Source organism: Natator depressus, chromosome 5 (genome assembly GCF_965152275.1).
Source record: "Natator depressus isolate rNatDep1 chromosome 5, rNatDep2.hap1, whole genome shotgun sequence".
In the NCBI taxonomy this organism is placed as follows: Eukaryota; Metazoa; Chordata; order Testudines; family Cheloniidae; genus Natator; species Natator depressus.
In genome coordinates, this window is record NC_134238.1 from 24,226,919 (window position 1) to 24,248,341 (window position 21,423).

Sequence of the window (21,423 nt, forward strand, 5' to 3'; positions counted from 1 at the left end):
TGCCTCCAGAACCGGGCAGGAGGGTCTTGTAGGCCACCGTAGAGGGTGCCCAACCCACCCCTAAGAGCCAGAGGGACCTGCCGGGGGGGCGAGGTGGGGAGTCCCGGCGGTGCTTACCTGGGGCAGCTCCCAGGAAGCATCCGGCAGGTCCCCCTGGCTCCTAGGGGCGGGGGAGCATAGGTAGGGGGGAGCAGAGGGAGCGGCCGCTCCCCCCACTGATCATATCAAAAGTGGCGCCTTAGGTGCCGACTCCGTGGGTGCTCCGGGGCTGGAGCACCCATGGGGAAAATTTGGTGGGTGCAGAGCACCCACTGGCAGCTCCCCGCCCCACACCCAGCCCCAGCTCACCTCACCTCTGCTCCGCCTCCTCCCCTGAACGCGCCGCCCTGCTCTGCTTCTCCGCCCCCTGGATTCCTGCGAATCAGCTGTTTGCATGGGAAGCCTGGGAGGGCTGAGAAGCAGGCGGCAGCTTCGCGCTCAGGCCCAGGGAGGCAGAGGTGAGCTGGGGTGGGGAGCGGTTCCCCTGCGCGCCACCCGGGTCACCTGCTGTGGTGCGGGCTGCCCTCCTCATGCCCCCCCGCCCCAGCTCCCCTCCGGTTCTAAAAGGGCTTCTAAATTTAACAACCGGTTCCAGTGAACTGGTGTGAACCGGCTCCAGCTCACCACTGCCTGTAACATAATCTCATTTTATTCCCACATGAGAACATATTCCTTAAACAGCTGTAAATAAAAATCCTATTTGAAATTATGAAGATTAAATGACTGAACATCCAAAGAGCCATAAATATGAGTATCAGACTGAAGAATATTTTTTTATTCTCAACTTCATGTGCCCATGTACTTTCCAAATGTCAACGGATCAAATTCGAGGGTGATGTTCTGCACAACTCCATTGGCTCTTGGAAGGTACACATCCAGAGAAGAAGAATTATTATTTAAAATCAAATTGCTATTTAAATGTGTGTATATATGCACAGATACATGGAATTGAGAATTTAAATAAGGGTGTTCATTTTGAAAATCATTTGCATATAATTATCTAACATCTCCCCCGCTCGCCTCCTCAAAAAAAGGAAACTCAAACAATTCACTCAAGAGATGTATTTAGACTGAATTACACTCTAGCTGCTTCAAACCAGCCAGGGAGAGTGCTTATTCACTTAAGCTGAAATTTAACCTCTTTGAAGAAAGCCACAGTGATCTGGTGTCATGAGGTGGGGGGAAGCAGGATAGAATCTATGTCCTTGGACTTGCTTTAGGCAGCACTGCAGCCCTTCCACAGCTGCTCTGCCAACTGATGTATGGAATAGCAGTCATGGTCCGTCTGCTCCCTTTGGGTTTGGGCCATTGGGTCTGTTTATCTGTATATGAGATCTCCCACAGAGAGAGAGAGAGAGATTGGGTACCTTGTTTGCATCACAACAAATATTTTAGACCAAATGTTCAAAAGGGCCTCCATTTTATGTGTGTACAAAGCTGTATTTATAGGCAAAAATGCCCATTTTCTCCTCATGGCAATTTGGAATTTGCATGTGTCAAGTTTCTGAAAATATGTCTCTTAATGCCTTATCATCTCAAGTTCTTCAAATTAACAGTGGGATGTTGGAACTAGAATGGACCTAGCCCAGAAAATCATAATGATCCAGATTCTCTGGTCCAGCCAGGCAATGCACAGTACAGAAACAGAGGTGAGCAGTGGGTATAAAATCCTGATCCTTGGGATATGGACTGACTGAACTCATAATGAAATTTCGAGAAGGCTAAAGATTGCTCTAAGTTGTGACTGCTTGCCTCTGGTCCTAAGAAGTCTTTGTGTCCGGACACATCACTTTTCCCCTGGCTGTATCCCCTATGCTATCTAACTTTATGTTACTCCAGAGATTTCCCCTATGTAAGGGGAATCTACAGGCTGAGCAACCTGCCTTTTTACTATAAGACACATAGGGCCTAGAGTGAGCCTGAGAATCTGGCCCTAATATACTTAATAATTTTTTGGGGGCTTAGGTATGACTATCAGTAATAACAAAAGGAGAGTGTCTGATCGGTACTGACTGTACCAGATCCACAGTTAGGAAACTGAAGTCCAGATAAAGAACTTTCAAACAGAGAGACAGATATGGTCATTGTGTATTAACCGAGTGTGCATCCTTCCCGCTCCCCCCAAAAAAACATTCAATTTTTCTTTTTGCTAACTAGATAATTTCACTGCAATAATCATGGCATTCCCTATACAATGTAGAGAAAATACTGCAAACACTGCAGTAAAGTTATCTAGTTATCCACAACAAAGTAAAATAGTTTAAGGGTGATCACTGTGTAGACAGACAGAGACAGACACACACAGTGTATTTGATATCTACATAACATTGTGTTCTTTTTACAATTAATGCCTCTCCAAAGTCTTACTGTGTCAGAGTTAAGTGGACAGATGAACAGAGAGGGGCTTTCCTTTGGCCCGAATGTAGTATGTGTGGGCTCTGTTAGATGTGGCCTTCTGTATGTTGGCTAAGCAGCTGGCTCAATGCACAAGCCCAAAAAGGTGCCTACTGGAAAACTCCAGAACTGTTGAGGGGAAGGGGTGGGATGGGGAAGGTGTGTGCATGTCCTGTAAATATATTTCCCATCACTTGCACAACACAATGCGCTATCCTCAGCCTGACCTTCTTCCCCATCTCACTGGGCCACTATACCTATGGATGTTACTTAGCTAAGTATATTCTGTACTTAGCCCAATTGCAAGGGAGACAAATGCATCATCATTTGACTGTATTTTCCTTTAGAAAATAAAGCTTTTCTTGCGGCGGGGGCGGAGGGCCAGAAAAGGAGTGCCATTATTTCCAGTTGTCATTTTGCGGTGACTGGGCTGCTTCCTGTCAGCCTCAGTTACTAGCAATGGCAGAAGGCTCTATTGCTCCATTTTCATTAGGGGGGGAACTGCCCCAGATCAAATGTATGACCCCTCCTCCTTCTTAATTTTAGCAGAGTAGAGGCTCTTTGACGTCAGGGGTCATGGCTCTTCATCCTATTGAGCTTGGACAGGGAGACATCCATTTTGGCAAACGTAACTTCTTTAAAATGTCCTTCCTGGCTCAGGTAAAAGTCTATCTTTTGTGTTAGGATGTAGGGGGATGTCATTCCATTGTAGATTGACTTTACACAGTTACTTGTATGGAACAGTCCACAGGCCAGCAGGAAGACAGCAATTTAGGGAGGGACAGAGCCCCCAAAACCTAACATTCCACTTAGTTTTACAGGAATAGTTGATAAAATAAATGGACTAACTAATTCTCAATTCATTGTATTACATCTACAGTTGATTAGAAATATATATTCAAAAGTTACTTCATATCCTTCATTATTCTACAAGTCTCCTTTAGTTATTTTGGTGTTTCACTATTGAAATGATAGCTTCACTTCTTATCACCTCTTCCTGCATTAGCAGAAAAAATCAGTGAAGTTGTCAGGTAGGTAAATAGTTCTGGGAAGTTAGAAAATACTTTATTTTTACTTTAGAAAAATAGTCTTCAAAAATACATTGTTGAACTCATGGGCTTTTACTAAAGTAGATTTTTATATTATGTACAATAAGGCAGTCTATCAAATAGTGTTCTTTCCTTTCAATAAGAGTGAACATTGTTTAGTTCTATTTGGCTAAGAGATGGGTGGGATGTAGTTTATTCATCATACTGAAAGGAAGCAGGAAAAGATGTTGAGAATGATTTACTGCTTTGCTACTATTACTTTAACATACCGTATTATCTTTTATATATGAAATCGTCAACATCCAAAAAACTAACATTTTTTTTTTAGGCTTGAAAAATATATATAATAGAAAAACCTATACCAGTGTTTAGAATTCATTAAGAAAAAATACACTGTATGCCATAGTAGTTCATCAGCAGTATACATGGTCTAGGAACTGTATGAACAATCATGGGTAAGGCTATGATTTTGTCACGGAGGTTGCGCAAGTCACGGAATCCTGGACTTCCAGAGACCTCTGTGACTTCAGCCCACAGCGGCTGGGAGTTGCAGGGTCCCTCTGCCCCCCAAGGGTGGTGGAGGTACCTCGCAGCTTGCGGCCCCTGGGAGCTCTGATCCACTGCACGCAGTGGGGGACCTTGGAGCTCCGAGCCCCCATGGGTGGTAGGGGCCCCTGGAGCTCTGAGCTGCCCAGCCATGTGGGTGGTGTGGGGACTCCGCAGCTCCCCATTTTGCCATGGACATTTTTAGTAAAAGTCATGGACAGGTCACGGGCTTCTGTGAATTTTTCTTTATTGCCCGTGACCTGTCCATGACTTTTACTAAAAATATCCGTGACAAAATCTTAGCCTTACTCATGGTATACTGACCGACCTCCCCAAACTTTGTATCTTTGTTGAACCTGCAATATTTGGCTAGTTTTCATCAAATAATAGAAGAAATGCAAAGTTCAATAATTTGTTTACAATGTAGTTTTCCATGGCACAAAATATCCACTTCTTTGTCCTTTCTCCCTAAATTGAAAACCTATTTTAATGATCTGAGGTTTATTTATTCTATTACATCAACCTACAAATCCCTTTTTTCTCTTTATTATACCCCAATTTGTACGGATTTTCCAAGAAACCATGCCATGTGCTTTTGTTTTACTGTACATAACTATTAACAAAAGAAAATCTATAAATCACAATTAGAAAATGAAATAATTTGTTCTGCAATCAGCTAGTAGAAAACATAGAAAGGTGTGAGCTACAACTGAGCTTTAGTAGTGTAATTCTATGTAATCCACATGGTAGAACATTCCATTTTAATTGCATTTAATTTACTCTGTAGTGTTACCTGAAGAAGGATAATCAAACTTTCAATTAATTAAAGGAGCACATAAAGGAAGTTGGATCCAGGTAATCTAATCCACCAGTGTCTATTTTGCATTCACTTGGAGCTGTAAAACAATGGCTCATATTTTTCTCTGTTTGACTCTGTTGAAGGTTCTGAACAGATTCCTTCGGAGGTTCTTGAAACATAGGTGTGGTCTGAACTCTTGAAACTGGTATTATTACTAGAATGCTGTTGTCCACAACTCTTGAGACCTTTGCATATTCCTTGCTGGTTCCAGGGACAGTACAGTTTTCAGGTTTGCCACTATTTTCTTTCTGTTTCGGTAATACAGCTAACGCCCCGTCTTGGTTGACTTTGTGAATTTCTACATAATCCATTAGTTTCACAGACAAAAAAGGTGACTTCTCATTGGGCAGCAATTGCATTCTGTCTTGGTTAACTCTGGAGTGCAAGCTCTCCACTTCTCCTTGCTTGTCCAGTTTTTCCTCACTGATAGTTTCAGTGGGTTTAGAATATTGTGACTGTTTTTCTTCATTTCCCCCCAAAACTGATGCAACATTCACATTCATGGTGCCAATGGCTATCTTACAAACATCCGTAATGTTGTGGTAGGAGCATTTAGGAGTCTGGTTGTTAGGTAGCTGAGCTCCAGGCCCTGTAGATAATTTTGCACCACCAATGCTAAAATAAGGTATAATCTCTTTCAGGTCTGTGCTCTGAATTCTGCAGCTGCTTTTTCTCGCATTATTTTCTGGAATTTCACTGATATCTGGTGTTTGAAATGCTGATGGAGGAATTCTGGGCTCCCTGCTCCTCTCAGAGAGCAGGAAAGGGCTGTCACAGCTCCCTCTCCCTGAGTCACTGTCTGTTTCCTTGTGTGCTAACTTCATATTTTTACTGGGATGACCTTTTTCATGACTTGGCATCAGTTGCTGATCCTCACTGTCATCTACCTCCAGAAATTCTACCAGTAGGTCCTCACAGTCTGATGTTGGAGGGAAGTCTTGGCAACCCAGAGCGCTCAAAAACTCATCGGACCTCCCTGTCTGAGGGGATAATAACAATATACATTACAATCGCATTTGTGGCCAACTGTAAGATTTATCAGTTATTAGTATTTCTCTCCCACCCTGACCGCAGTGATTAGTCTACACCTATAACATGGAAAACATGCTTGAATGCTGCAGTTGCTGTAACGTGTGCAGTTATAAGGTTAAGGCTACTCTGAACCTAACCTTGTTTTGGTACAAAACATAGTGGGAGCCTACAAGCACCTCATGTGAATCCCTTGTTCAGAGGCCAGATAGCCCCAAAACTTGTGCTTATGGCACAAAAGGACCAGGGGAATCTAGTGATGACAATGGTACTAGGCAGCCAATGGGGAGGGGAGGGACAGGATGATGGAAGACTATGGCCCAGCCACTTCTTCTCCACTGGACAGCACAGCCTTGTGGGAAGCACATACTGTATCCTATTAAAAAAAAGAGCTGACAAGAATCATTCAGGCATTAAGTGCCCCTGGTGCTCTAGGAGGCATTATGACAGCCACTGGGGTGACCTTTTTCATGACTTGGCATCAGTTGCTGATCCTCACTGTCATCTACCTCCAGAAATTCTACCAGTGCCACTAGTGCTCCTTTTCCTTTTGCGAATACGGACTAACACGGCTGCTACTCTGAAAATGCCTCTGAGAGTAACTGCTGGTACCCCTCTTCAAATCCACTCTTCCCCCCCAGTGAAGGCAGTAGCTTAAAGGCATGTCCTGTCCATATAATCAACCTGGCCATTTTACTTATTCCTCAAACAAATTCAAGCTATAAAGTACCTAGTTAGGCTTGTTCCAGTATTAAATGCAAATGCCATCTTTGTTGCGTTCACTATTACAAAAGCTTGGCAAAGTATGTAGCACTGAATTCCACTACATTCTTTAGTAATACCCACCTCTAGCAGATGTGTATCAAGTCCCTTTATCTTGGGCCTTGGGACCGGTGGTAAGATGCAGGTTACCATACTGAAAAAAACAAAGGCAGAGAACATAAGAAGTGAACGCACAGATCCTATTGCCCGAATTGCTAGCCTATTTCAATACCAGTTCAAACATTTCTAATGTATTTGACACCTTTCTTATTAGACCCCAGCCCACTGTGTGACGCCTTCCCAGGAGAGCGTCAGCCAGGTATAGCTCAGTAAACATTTTAAAGTGCCTTACATATCTATACAGGAAAGGGAACAGTACAAATACTGTGGTGAAGGTAATTACTTATAAACTGGAAATGTAAAAAAAATTGATGAAAACCACTGTAAGTGATATACATTGTCAGAATCACTTATTTCTATTATTACAAATATTTGGAATAGTATGGCACCTAACATCATTTTGGTGCTGAAATGCAGCTATCTCAAGTGTGGAACACAGCAGCTGCTAAAACCATACAGCAACACTACACAACATTTTGATGATGCAACTGAAGAAAAATGCACTATTCAACTGAAACTGAATGGAGTAATTAAAATTCACTCTGATTGTAATCTGTGATTTTGGCACAAGTCTTAAACTTCAAATAGTGTGCCCAGGCCTCAGGCTAATATGCGTTTTAATCACTAAACAGTTCCAGTTCACAGGGGAATAATCTGAGGGCTTGTCTACACTTGCAGCACAACTTTAGCATTCAGCCCTGGTCTACACTACGAGTTTAGGTCGAATTTAGCAGCGTTAGATCGATTTAACCCTGCACCAGTCCACACAACAAAGCCATTTTTGTCGACTTAATGGGCTCTTAAAATTGATTTCTGTACTCCTCCCCGACAAGGGGATTAGCGCTGAAATTGACATTACTGGGTTGAATTTGGGTTAGTGTGGACACAATTTGACGGTATTGGCCTCCGGGAGCTATCCCACAGTGCTCCATTGTGACTGCTCTGGACAGCACTCTCAACTCGGATGCACTGGCCAGGTAGACAGGAAAAGCCCCGCGAACTTTTGAATTTCATTTCCTGTTTGACCAGCGTGGCAAGCTGATCGTGCAGATCTCATCAGCAGAGGTGACCATGGCGTCCCAGATCGCAAAAGAGCTCCAGCATGGACCAAACGGGAGGTAATGGATCTGATCGCTGTATTGGGAGACGAATCCGTGCTATCAGAACTCCGTTCCAAAGATGAAATGCCAAAATATTTGAAAAAATCTCCAAGGGCATGAAGGACAGAGGCTACCACAGGGACCTGCAGCAGTGCTGTGTGAAACTTAAGGAGCTCAGGCAAGCCTACCAAAAATCCTAAGAGGCAAACGCCCGCTCGGGTTCAGAGCCCCAGACATGCCACTTCTTTGATGAGCTGCATGCATTTATAGGGGGTGCCCCTACAACTACCCCACACCTATATGTGGACTCCTGCAAGGGAGTCTCACGCAACAGGAATGAGGATTTTGGGGATGAGGAAGATGATAGCACACACCAGGCAAGCAGAGAAACTGTTCTCCCTGACAGACAGGAACTGTTTATCACCCTGGAGACAGTACCCTCCCAACCAGGGCTCCTGGACCTTGAAGGCAGAGAAGGCACCTCTGGTGAGTGTACCTTTGTAAATATAATACACGGTTTAAAAGCAAGCGCGTTAAATGATTGATTTGCCCTGAAGACTTGGGATGCATTCGTGGCCAGTACAGCTACTGGAAAATTCTGTTAACATGTCTGGGGATGGAGCAGAAATCCTCCAGGGACATCTCCATGAAGCTGTTCTGGAGGGACTCCCAAAGCCTTTGCAAAAGGTTTCTGGGGAGAGCAGCCTCATTGCGTCCTCCATGGTAGTACACTTTACCATGCCAGGCCAGTAGCACGTAGTCTGGAATCATTGCATAACAAAGCCTGGCAGCGTGTGGTCCTGGTGTTTGCTGGCATTCAAGCAACATCCGTTCTTTATCTCTGTGTGTTATCCTCAGGAGAGTGATATCATTCATGGTCACCTGGTTGAAACAGGGGAATTTTATTAAGGGGACATTCAGAGGTGGCCGTTCCTGCTGGGCTGTTTGCCTGTGGCTGAAAAGAAATCATCCCCACTGTTAGCCACGTGGTGGGGGGAGGGGTGAAGCGATCATCCCAGAGAATTGGGTGTGTGTGAGGGGGTTAGTTGGGTTTGTGCTGTACGTTAACCCAAAAACATCAGCCCCGCCTTTTAAAAGGCCAATGTGTCTCTTTCAATTTTACTCTCCCTTTTTTTCCTCCCGCAGCGGCAAATGTTTCAATGCTGCCTCTAGCATCTCCGTCCCAGAGGCTAGCGCAGATAAGAAGGCGAAAAAAACGCACTCGTGACGAAACGTTCTCTGAGCTCATGCTGTCCACCCAAACTGAAAGATCCCAGCAGAATGCGTGGAGGCAGACAATAGCAGAGTCCAGGAAAGCACAAAATGAACGCGAGGACAGGAGGGACACGCGAGAGGACAGGTGGCAGGATCAAGAGGAAAGGTGGTGGCAGCATAATGAGAGGAGGCAGGATGCAATGCTGAGGCTCCTGGAGGATCAAACTGACATGCTCTGGCGTATGGTTGAGGTGCAGGAAAGGCACAGACCGCCAGTGCAGCCCCTGTGTAACCAATCTGCCCTCCTCCCCAAGTTCCATAGCCTCCTCACCCAGACGCCCAAGAACATGGCGGGGGCCCCCTCCGGGCACCCAACCACTCCACCCCAGAGGACTGCCCACGCAACAGAAGGCTGGCATTCAATAAGTTTTGAAGTGGAGTGTGGCCTTGTCCTTCCCTCCTCCCCCACCCCACCCGGTGCTTCCCTCTTCCCCCACTCCTCCCGGGCTACCTTGGCAGTTATCCTCCTATTTGTGTGACAAATTAATAAAGAATGCATGGATTTGAAACAACAATGACTTTATTGTTTCTGCAAGCGGTGACTGAAGGGGGGAGAGGTTCTGCATATACTGCATGATAATGCGCAAGGTGTTTAGAATGCTCATAACTGCCGCAGTGATCTGAGCGGGCTCCATGCTTGCCATGGTATGGCGTCTGCAGGAGAGCAGAGTTGCAAGGGAAGCGGTGGCTGGATGACCAGTTTTGCAGACCTACTGCACCGTCTGCTGCCAGGACACAACAGCTGAGCGGGCTGCACGCTTGCCGTGGTATGGTGAGACAAGAGCAGCCAAGCAGAGTTGCAGCGGAAGTGACCCTGCGAGACCACCAGGAGAGCAGGGTGCGAGCGGAAGCTGTGGATGACGATGGTCATATAGAGGACCTGCGAGGTGGATTCATAGCATCAGGAGAGCAGAGTGGCAGCGGAAGAGGTGGATGACGATGACGGTTAGCAGTCCTACTGCACCGTCTGCTGAAAGCAGTATGGCGCCCGCATGGAAAAAAGGCGCAAAACAATTGTCTGCCGTTGATTTCATGGAGGGAGGGGCGACTGTCGACATGTACCCAAAACCACCTGTGACAATGTTTTTGCCCCATCAGGCATTGGGAGCTTAACCCAGAATTCCAATGGGCGGCGGAGACTGCGGGAACTGTGGGATAGCTACCCACAGTGCAACACTCCGAAAGTCAACGCTAGCCTTGGTACTGTGGACGCACTCTGCTGACTTAATGCGCTTAGTGCATTAGTGTGGGGACAAACACACAATCGATTGTATAAAATTGCTTTCTAAAAAAATCAACTTCTATAAATTCAAGCTAATTTTGTAGTGTAGACTTACCCTTAGTGAAGACACTACCTATGCTGATCAGAGAGCTTCTCCCATTGGTGTAGGTACTCCACCTGCCCGAGAGGCATTTGCTATGTCGACAGGCAAAGCCATCCCATTGACATAGCACTGCCTACATCAGGAGTTCGGTCAATATAACTGCCACACTTTCAGTGACATAGTTAAACTGACATGCGTTTTTAGGATAGACCAGGGCTCAAGCTCTAATGGCCAGCTAGTGTCTAAGTGGGTGGGAGGAGATGGAGGGGGGCAGAAGGAGCTTTTCCCCATGCAAGAGCCTGTCACAATCACAACTGCAATCTCTGTCCGTAGTTGGGGGAGCTCAAGGAATGCTTCCTTCAAACGCCCTCATAGTGCCCCAAAGGGAACAGGGAGGGGTAGAACTAGGAGACAACACCAGGCACTTGCCCAAAGTTTATCAAAGCACAACTCCCCCTAGGGCACTGTGGGTCTGCAAAGCCCAGCACAGGCACTGATAGGCACAACTGGTTCTAAATATCTATTCAAAAGAAAAACACTCCATGGTGAAAACAAACAAACAAACAAACAAACAACAAAAAAAGTGCCACCATTTCACTATGTCTCACTAGAAAAATAATATAAGTTACAGATATCGCTTTGCTACAGCAGCTAACCAGTAAACACTATTTCCAGCACTAGGCACTTCACACTGCTGGGGTGAGAAATAAACAAAAAGAAGGAAACAAAAAGCCAAAATAGAAGGCATACAGAAGTAGGAATACTACATAATACAATGTTTGCCAAATGAACTAGGAAAAACTAAACAGGAAGCTCAAGGCTAGATTCTCAGTCAATGTAAATAGGCATAGCTCCAGTGAAGTTAAATTTACATCAGTTCAGAATCTAATTATTTATTGATAAGCTTCTAACAGACCATAAAAACAATGGAAAATTAAAACAAATGTTAAAAGCTTATTTTTAAAGGTAATTAACTAAATCCTTTAGATTTAATACAAACACTAAGGCAGTGACTTACCTAAAGCCTTTCAAAGCCATCGTCCAGATAATGATTAAGCAAATGACAGATGATAATACAGCCACGAAGATCCAGACAATCACATCCTTCAATTCTATGTCTGGAAAATACAAGCAGGAATGCTTAAAGTGCATACAGTCTAGCAGCTAAAAAGTGGGTGATAAAAATGTTGCAAATGGCACCTATCTTTAAAATGGGCCTACCCCCCAAACTCAGTTTTGTGGCTTGCGACCATCTCTAGTACATACTGATCTATTGCATCATATTGGTGCTTGATATTTAGGTGCTCTTCACCTGATGGCACAGCACGGGAAATAAAATGCCTAGGAGAAAAACCCTATAAGAGTAAAAAGTACACAAGGAGGGTAAATTTTGCCACAGCAAGATACACCAACACAGGACAGAGAAGCAAGGGCAGCATCTATGTCATGCATAAATCTGTTTTTGTGAATAGTTTAGTCATTTCATTGTCAAGTCCTGTATAATATAATTAATGAAATGATAGGGAGGGGGCAACTAATGGATGGCTTTGAGAATTTCTAATGGTACACGAAGCTTTATACCTTTAGGCCAGTTCAAATACAACCTCTGTAGGCAGTCACTAAGAATTATTACCATCTGATGTTAATGGCTGTTTGGTGTCTTATACAGTAATCTCAGTGCAGTTCACAATGGACAAGTATCCACATATCAAAACCACCATAATAAAAGGCACTAAACAGCACCCTTGCTGGCAGATTCAGCGGAGTGGCCAATGCTTAAATGGGTAAGGAGAATGAACCACCTTCTTACTCGGAAGTAATCAAGGCTGAGGCAAATTGAGAGCATGGTGTAGGGAATCTGCCACTTCTGCTACCTTAGCAATGTTTTATTTGTCCTGTGGGTAATACGGGACTTCAGTCTTCAGGGCTGCTAGTGGGGCAGCTAACTAATGTACTAAATTCACTTCCATTTAAAAATAATTAATAAAAGGAGGATCAAACAACTCACCACTGGGGATTTGAATATAACTTTCTGAGCTCCATTCACTCCATTCTCCATGGTCCGGTTTGCAGTGTACCTGTGCAATGTATTTCTTTCCTGGATTTAAACTAAACAACTTGTATTGTGTTTGTTGTCCAACAAAAATTGTCTGAAGAATAAAGAACACAAAACCCATAAAAATTGAGAACATAAGAACGGCGATACTGGGTCAGACCAATGGTCCATCTAGCCAATATCCTGTCTTCTGACAGCGGCCAATGCCACATACTTCAGAGGGAATGACCATAACAAGGCAATTATTGAACAATTCATCCCGTCATCCCATCCCAGTATCTGGTAGTCAGAGACTTCGGGACATCCAGAGCATGGGGTTGCATCCCTGAGGCATTTTGCTATAAAAATTTTAGGCTATTTAGAAAGTTGACAAAGTAATGGGAGTATAAAATGAACAGTACTGAAACTAGATAGCAACATAAGAATTTGCAATATGGGAATAGAATAATGGACCATCTATTATATAGCCATTTATCAGTTTTCTAGTATAATGCTGTGAGAGAGAATTTTAGCGCTAGTGCAATGTTTAAGTGAAACTATTGTGAAAACACATCAGGACTGGATCTCCCCTTCTCCCAGGTTTTATTTATTTTGGTTTATGAATATGAAAAACAAGGAAGGATCCAGTAGATGATGAAGGTGGTGGGGAAGAGGATGTCCTCTAGTGATGCGGGGAACTCAGTTAAAAAAAATTCATTCTGAGTTGTGCATTTTGAAAATGTGAAACTTGAAAGGGTTTAGAGAATATTGAAAAGAGCAACACAAGCCAACAGAGAGAGACAGCATTTTGGAGGAGCAATATCTGATGGAGGACCAAAGATGAACTCTGAACAGAGCTCAAGTGAGTAGCGAAGGCAGAAGAAAGAGTTGTGAGCTTGGAACCCAAACAAAATGTCCCCAGATTTAAGGACAGGAAGAGGTAAAGGCTTGTGCATACATTGTCATTATATAGCCTGCCAATAGAATCTAATGATCATTTGCATGGATGGAAATAGTTTCAGATAATTTTACCAGAGATTGGTACTGAGCTTTCTGTTAGAAATTTTATGTCTGTGGTTTAGAATAGATTATCATGGTGAACAACAACAATCAAACCCATATCTAGAACACGGTTAAACTAGGACTGACAATTTAAAGAGTATGATAATAATACAGTTAATGTACAGTCAAATATTTTTGCCACTGGTTACCACACAGCGGTATCTGAGATACCACTTTATTTTCTTCTCTAGGTGTAGGAAAATACTGCAATCTCTCATACAGCACTATAAGGCAACTTTTGGTAATGCTGAATTTTTGATGGTGTCTGGTGTGTTACATTCATGGATATAATATAATTGACAAGAGAAGACCAGCTAGCAAAATCTTACCTCCCATTCTTCCCCTTCTTCAGGTTTTAGTCGCAACTTATATTCAAGAGTAAGCCACCCAGATTTGACATCAGCCAGTGGAGGTGGATACCATTTCAACAACAGATATGGTTTTCCATCTACTTGTTTTTTTACTTCTAGAGACAGGTTCACAGGAGGGTCTGGCTGAACTGTACAAGGGAGAGATCAGAGATGAAGGGTTTTAATCACCTTTGCCTTGCACCTTGGGAAGTAATTTACACTTCTGCAGAGTGGATGTAAAATGCCATCAACTGGTGTAAGAAAAGTGAGTAGAGAATTCTAAATTGGGAGTGTTTTATATTCATCTGCTACCTGCAACTGTCAGGTTTGTTATAACTCTTTCTGGTATTGTGATAAAGGGGATTAATAACCTTTTGGAAATGCACGGTAGCATGAATGCACAAATTTGAAGCAATCAGAATAGTTTATGCATTGAGTTCATTTTGAGATTTGTAATATTATGGACTGATAACAATTAAAACTGAAAATTATTTTTTGCTGCACTATTGTTTGCTGTGTTACTGTTACCTCTCTCCCTCATAACCTTGAAGAGACAACATAGCTAGTGGGAGTAAAATATAGTAAAAATCTATTGTCATGGAAGTCAGCAGATATATCTCTGAATGCGTAAAAGTAGCAGATTTAAGTGATTAAGTAGGTAATATTTTACATAGCGACCTCTCTCACATAAAATTCAGAAAACCCAAGAGCACAGTCTCCATGTGCATATGCAGTATTTAAAAATAATACATGAGTCGTTGGCCAGTATAAACATTAAGGCATTCTCTACACTAGCAATAATTGAATCCAAATTCCAGCACCAATAAGCAGCATTGCAGCTGCATCATTTCAAACTGCTAGTGTAGACAGATTCAGGCATTTTTACCAATATGCCACAAAAACCTGCACTGAGTAAGTATTCATGACATGATGGTAAAAATACCATAGCCATGTCTACAGTAGTAGTACTTACACAGTTTCTAGCACCCAGGCAGCTACACCACTTCTGGCAAACTGGTACTAAATTTTTCTAATATAGATGTACTCTTAAACACTCTTTCTCATGAAATAAACCGAATACTTGCCCAGTTACTTCTCTTAGGCAAAAGCCTGAGAAGAGAATGGTCCTCACACAATGACCCAAAGAGCAACTGACTCAGGCTCTATTGGACCTGATGGGAAAGCAAATTCCAGAGTAGAGGACACTCTATTGATAACACCATGACCCCAGACATTCAAATCTAGGGACTGTTAGTGGGAGTATCAACTTGACCTCAGCTTCTGTAGTGGCAGAATTGAAATGGTTTTTGGTGTTTCCCAGGGCTCAACTGAATAGAAATAAAAAACCAAAATATCCCTGTGTACTCCTACATGGGTGCTCATTCCTAAGTAACTAACACTTTTAGACCGTCTCTGGAAATTAAAACTTTGGGATAAACCAAAATCTAAGGAAGGGGTGTACTTCCTTATAATTGTACCAAATGTTTGAAACAGCGGAACATACTGACAGATTTCAGAGTAACAGCCGTGTTAGTCTGTATTCGCAAAAAGAAAAGGAGTACTTGTGGCACCTCAGAGACTAACCAATTTATTTGAGCATAAGCTTTCGTCAGCTACAGCTCACTTCATCGGATGCATACTGTGGAAAGTGTAGAAGATCTTTTTATACACATAAAGCATGAAAAAATACCTCCTCCCACCCCACTCTCCTGCTAAGTGATCACTTTAGATAAGCTATTACCAGCAGGAGAGTGGGGTGGGAGGAGGTATTTTTTCATGCTTTATGTGTATAAAAAGATCTTCTACACTTTCCACAGTATGCATCCGATGAAGTGAGCTGTAGCTCACGAAAGCTTATGCTCAAATAAATTGGTTAGTCTCTAAGGTGCCACAAGTCCTCCTTTTCTTTTAGCGGAACATACTGTATTTGGTACATGTACGTGTGAAATATGGTATGTTTGTTGACACGCGAATAATATCAAATGCCATTTCTGTCCTGTTTTCTACTTCTGGGGCATTCAGGAAATATAGCAGGTAACAGAAACTAAAAAATGGTCAAAGACTTGCGTGGAATGTAACCACTCAACTAGAGCTATCTGAATAACCAATTTTCTGTTCAACTGCCAAATGAAAAATTGAAAAAAAAAGTTGTTATAGGTCAACTCAAAATGAAAATGTTTTGAATTTTTTGGTGAAATGAAATGTTGAAAAAAGTTTTGTTTTGGGTTGACCAAAATGTTTTAGCCAACCCAAACTAAATGATTTATTTCAATTTTGAGGTTTTTAAAAAATATTTAATTTTTTTCAAAATAAAATTGAGGGAAATTCAGAAATGAAACACCTGTCTGAAATTAAAAGTCAAAACATTTCGTTTTGGAAATGTTGAAACAAACCATTCTGATATATCCAAGTTTAAAAATATTTTTTCTAACCAAAAGAATTTGCAGAAATTGACCTGAATTTGCAAATTGTTTCAGTCAACCCAAATCTGCATTTTTTGGTGAAAAATGGAAAAAAGGAATCTCCATCCTTAGAGGTTTTTAAGGCCTGGCTTGACAAAGCCCTGGCTGGGATGATTTAGTTGGGGTTGGTCCTGCTTTAAGCAGGTGGTTGGACGAGATGACCTCCTGAGGTCTCTTCCAACCCTAATCTTCTATGATTCTATGAAAAAAGATTTAGAATGAAAAATTTCATCCAGCTCTTAAAATAACATGGATTAAAATCAGTGCAATTTTAAAAATGTGTTATTTCTGCACACTGGTAGGAGGCTATATACATTTGTCAGAAGTTTTACCTTTGATGCCACATTGCATGGGTATATATTTTTTACACATTACCTGGGCCCTGAACACTGGATCTGAAAGCCCATGCACTTTGGATTAGTTTGCCTCTGGTTCCACTGTTTAAAAAAGCCTTAATGTCTTACCTATGTAAGTCACATCCACATATTGAGGCTCAGAGATGTTACTGCCCATCTTATTGGTTGCCTTTATGGTGATATTATAGATTGCCCAAAGTGAGGTGTGCTTTTTATCAAAGTAACAGGAATTGGGGCCTGCAGTTCTGTAATCTGGACATTCATTGATTGATTTGTCTCTGAAATTAAAGAAACGTAATGATCAGGAAATATACAGAATAAAGCACATGAATTTTACTACTATCACTACTAGTTACTTACGACTGGATATCACTCACTCATGCTCTGGGGGATGGGAAAAAGGCATAAAATGCTGATCCAGCTCAGGGGAGCAATAAGGCAGGACTCATTCCCAGCATTCAAGCGTGTGCAGTAGGCCCAAGATACTGAGATGATCTGTACACCACACCATGGCCCCCAAAAGGTGTGGTCTATCAACTGTGTATGGGAAGGTTCAGTTGGGTAAATGCTGCACTGGGTTAGCTGGTTTTCTTTCAGAACAACAGCAAAGTGTGTCCCACTGCATGCCACCTGCCTCTGCCAAGAGCCAGCTACTAGGTGGCCTTGGAAAAATCTTTTAACTAGACTACTAAATACTAAATAATTCAAACATTTATTCCCCCCCGCAAATTCATTTCGTATCTCTGATATACCTTCAACATCTGTTTTGTGCATCTCTCCCCCAAACCCAAAACCTATCCTGTGTCTTTCATACTCTGCCCCTCAAAAATCTAGTTTGTGCCTCTCTCTATGTCCGCAGTAATCCATTTATTACTATTCCCAAACTAAGGGTATGTCCACCCTAGAGCTGGAAGGTGTAAATTCCAGCTCCAGGAGATGTACCTGCGGCTAGCTAGTATTCTAAAAATAGAAGTGTAGTCCCAGCAGCGCAAGCAGCGGGAGGCGCTAGCTGCCCCACATATTTACTTAAAGTATTGATGGGATCATACTTGGGGCAACTAGCTCCTCCTACCATTTCTGCCACCATGGCTACACTTCTATTTTTAGTGCGCTAGCTCGATCACAGCTAGCATGAGTATGTCTCCTTGAGTTGGAATTTACACCTTCCAGCTCTAGAGTAAACATACCCTAATTAGGGGTAGGGGAGGAGGTCCTTGACTGCAGGAAGTGTGCTCGTTTCCCAGCTCCCTCTAAGAAGCTGGAAGATATGACAGGAAGACGAGCATGTGGGCTCCACGCTTTGTCTCTCACCCTTTGAACTGGTGTCTGCACACTTCCTGAATGAGCCTGCTCTCACCAGACAACTACACACTTCAACATTAAGTTAGCTCATAGCTCAAGCATGAGCAATGCTGGGACAAGCCAAAAGTAGCTCGCTCCTCAGAACTAAACAAAAACATTGAATAACTTTTTATTAAGAAATTTTGGAGATTGATTCTGGTGCTAGACGCTTGTATCCCTGGAATGGCCTTACCATGATCACATTTTGTGTAGCTCTACCCTACCATTGTCTACGGATCTCTGTGCAAAAGGCTTGATACGAAGATGTTAATTTTAAAAACAGGTAATTTTGGGTGGCCCTGTGTCTCAGGAGCCCGTTGGCCAAAGGGCCCCAAATTTGTACCACAAACTGTGGCCTGGGCCTTAGAATGGCATAGCAGTTTTCAAGGCAATCTGGCGAAGACTGTCAGAATATCCCAGACAGACAAGGTGGGTGAGGTAAAATCTTTTAGTGGACCAACTTCTGTTGGTGAGAGGGACAAGCTTTTGAGTTTACACAAAGCTCTTCTTGTCTCTCTCACCAACAGAAGTTGGTCCACTAAAAGATACCACATCAGTCACCTTGTCTCTCTAATATTCTGGGACCAACAAGGCTACAACAACACTGCATAGAATATTTCAGTGCAGTTTGAAAAAGTGGCTTTAAACAGAAACCCTGCTGCAATCTCAGTTATGAAGCTGGTACTGCTGCTTCCTAATACAATTCATTCGTACAAAAATCTTAAATTACTTTTTATTCCCCTGATAATTAACTACAATTTAAGAACAAATGAGAACTCAGATTCTGTAAACGTACATAAGATAAAATAACAAGCCACAGAATAACTATCCACAGCGTCTTACCCCTCTTTGCTGTAGAACAGAGTGTAGTTGGTAGGAAGTCCTCCATCTGAGCCGGGATTCCACCAGCAAGTAAAAGTTTCCTTTTCTGGAGAACGACACCTCAGTAGCTCAGGCTTTCCAGGGGGCTGCCCTGTAGAAATGCATAAATTATCTAGTTAATAAACTTAACTGACATACAGTACACAGAATAACATCAATCCTGAGTTTATGAATTATTGACAGGTACAGGACAGTCAGATTTAGGTATATTTATTGTACAAGAAAAAACATGTTTTCACTTCTACATCAGTAGAGAAGGAAGGTCCAGTGGTTAGTACACTAGATTAGGCCTTGGGAAATCTGGGTTGAAGTCTGTGTGGAGCAGGAACTTGGTGTGTGACTTTGGGCAAGTCACTTAGCCCTCTGTGCCTCAGTTCCCTGTATGTAAAAATGGGGATAACAGCCCTGCCCTCCCTCGCAGGGATGTTGTGAGGATAAATACATTAAAGTTTGTGAGAGGCTCAGATACTGTGGTAACGGGGGCCATATAATTTCCTAAGGTATATACACTCTAGATATGCCTGTCTATCTTTAGATTATTCTACACAAACCACTTTAAAAAAGAGCACTTCAGTTCTCTACTCATCATCCCAAAACTCTGTGTTAAGAAAAACAAAAAACAAATCGGCAAAAGAAGTCTAGCTGATGAAGCTGCATTTTCCTTCCAAGTGTTTCCCCATGTGTGTGTTCTCATCAGTGTTGTCCCTTCTCTCCTGCAGCACCAGACCAGGCTGAGCTGCCTTTAAGAGATAAGAAAAAGGAAGCACTTATGTGTTCCTTGCTTAGTGACCTCATACACGGTACTTAGAGACCTAAGCTACTTCTCTGATCACAGCCAAAGAAGATTTATTGTGACCTGTTTGGTGTCTCACTGATGTTATTAGAGACTCAAACAAACTTACAGCAGGACAAAGGTTAACACATCAATAGCATGATGCTGATTGAAACACTGCACTAAGTCAGACTGTTGTGATTGTGCATGTGAGGTGAATAATGGTCTCAAGCTATTGAGAATCTTTTTTTTTCAGTTCTTGAGATTGGGACCTTTAATTTTCAATGCTCCAACGTGCCTAAAAGTCAGTTCTGAAAATAGTACTTAGGCTCCTTAGTCACATGTGAAAATTTTAATCATTACCAACACTCTCCACATCAAGACATGAAAAATATAATTAATAAAACAGCAGTGGTGAGTAATGGCGACAGCATGGCTAAGGAGTTTGGTAACCAGATCTGAGGTCTATCATATTTAGGCCACCAACTAAAATCCACACCAGGTTGGTAAAAAATTGTTACCATATTATGGTGAGTGCAGTTTCGTGCCCTGTCTGAAATGAGTTGATGATTTCAATCCAGTTCCCAGTTCACAAATGTCCAAAGCCTGCGATCACAATGTTATCAAATAGCACCTATAGTTGTCAGTCTCAACAATGAGGCCAAGGACTAATGGACCAGGAAGACTGAACTACCGTGTCATACTTGGATATTATCAGGGTTGCACTGCTGCTCTCTCTTGTACTGTACATTTCCTGAGTATAGAGGACATCAGTATTCAGGGCTGCTACACGGGAACATTTCACAAACACTGGAGTCACTGAGATTTTAAAAGGAAATTAACAGAAGGATTGTTGGCCACTCACCATTGGGGATCTGAATGTAACTTTCTGAGCTCCATTCACTCCATTCTCCATGGTCTAGCATGCAGTGAACCTGTACAATGTATTTCAATCCAGGATGTAATTTAAACGCCTTATAATGTGCTTGCTGTCCAACAAAAATAGTCTGGAGAGGAATCAAAAATATAGAAACCATAAGGAACTGGGGCATTTTTCTATATAAATCATAAAGTGAAATCCTGGCTCCATTAAAGTCAATATGAGTTTTGCCACTGACTTCAGTGGGAGTAGGATTTCACCCACAGACTTTAAAGAATGGACACTACAAAGAAGTAAGGGTGAAATCCTGACCCATTGAAGTCAATGACAAATCTCCCTTCAATGAGACCAAGATTTCTCCAGGAGTCTAGAACATATGGCTTATTTTAGATTTCTGAGGGCCCGTTTAGTTTTCACTCATTCCAATATTAGCAACTCCACTTCAGATGTGAGAGCAAGAGAAATATAGCCCTGCTGCCCACTGAGCCAGCTTTTCACCAAATCTGACTCCATGATGTAAGGAACACATGAAGTGCGATATTTTCTCTAGCATCTCTGAGATAAGACAAGTTCAGGATAGCCACTGCAAGTAAAATCTACTGTACTCTCAGTCTTGTAGTCAGTTTCTCTCTTTTGTATGTAGTTCTTAGGACAACAATGTATATATCTGGAATTCTCACTTTCTCTCCCTCCAAACCAAAGAAATACTCTCCTCTTTTTAATGGTCATATTTGGATAGCCTTACTTGGTTACCCTTACCCTTGTCAGACACCCCAGTGTTTATA

General features: G+C 42.5%; 1 protein-coding gene across 12 annotated transcripts in view; it reads right to left on the reverse strand.

Moving 5' to 3' along the window:
- Positions 1-322: 322 nt before the first annotated feature.
- Positions 323-21,423, reverse strand: part of PRLR (prolactin receptor) — a 225,285-nt gene continuing 204,184 nt past the window's right edge. For 11 of the 12 annotated variants that reach the window (XM_074952464.1, XM_074952463.1, XM_074952461.1 and 8 more), the window contains 8 exons: positions 20,624-20,765; positions 18,948-19,077; positions 16,872-17,041; positions 13,925-14,094; positions 12,507-12,648; positions 11,517-11,616; positions 6,763-6,832; positions 324-5,867 (listed from right to left, as the gene is read on the reverse strand). In XM_074952464.1, the coding sequence (XP_074808565.1) occupies positions 4,848-5,867; positions 6,763-6,832; positions 11,517-11,616; positions 12,507-12,648; positions 13,925-14,094; positions 16,872-17,041; positions 18,948-19,077; positions 20,624-20,765 (1,944 nt within the window). In that variant the 3' untranslated portion in view covers positions 324-4,847. Of the gene's footprint in view, positions 5,868-6,762; positions 6,833-11,516; positions 11,617-12,506; positions 12,649-13,924; positions 14,095-16,871; positions 17,042-18,947; positions 19,078-20,623; positions 20,766-21,423 lie in introns of all 12 variants that reach the window. The other variant, XM_074952469.1, reaches the window with a different exon arrangement.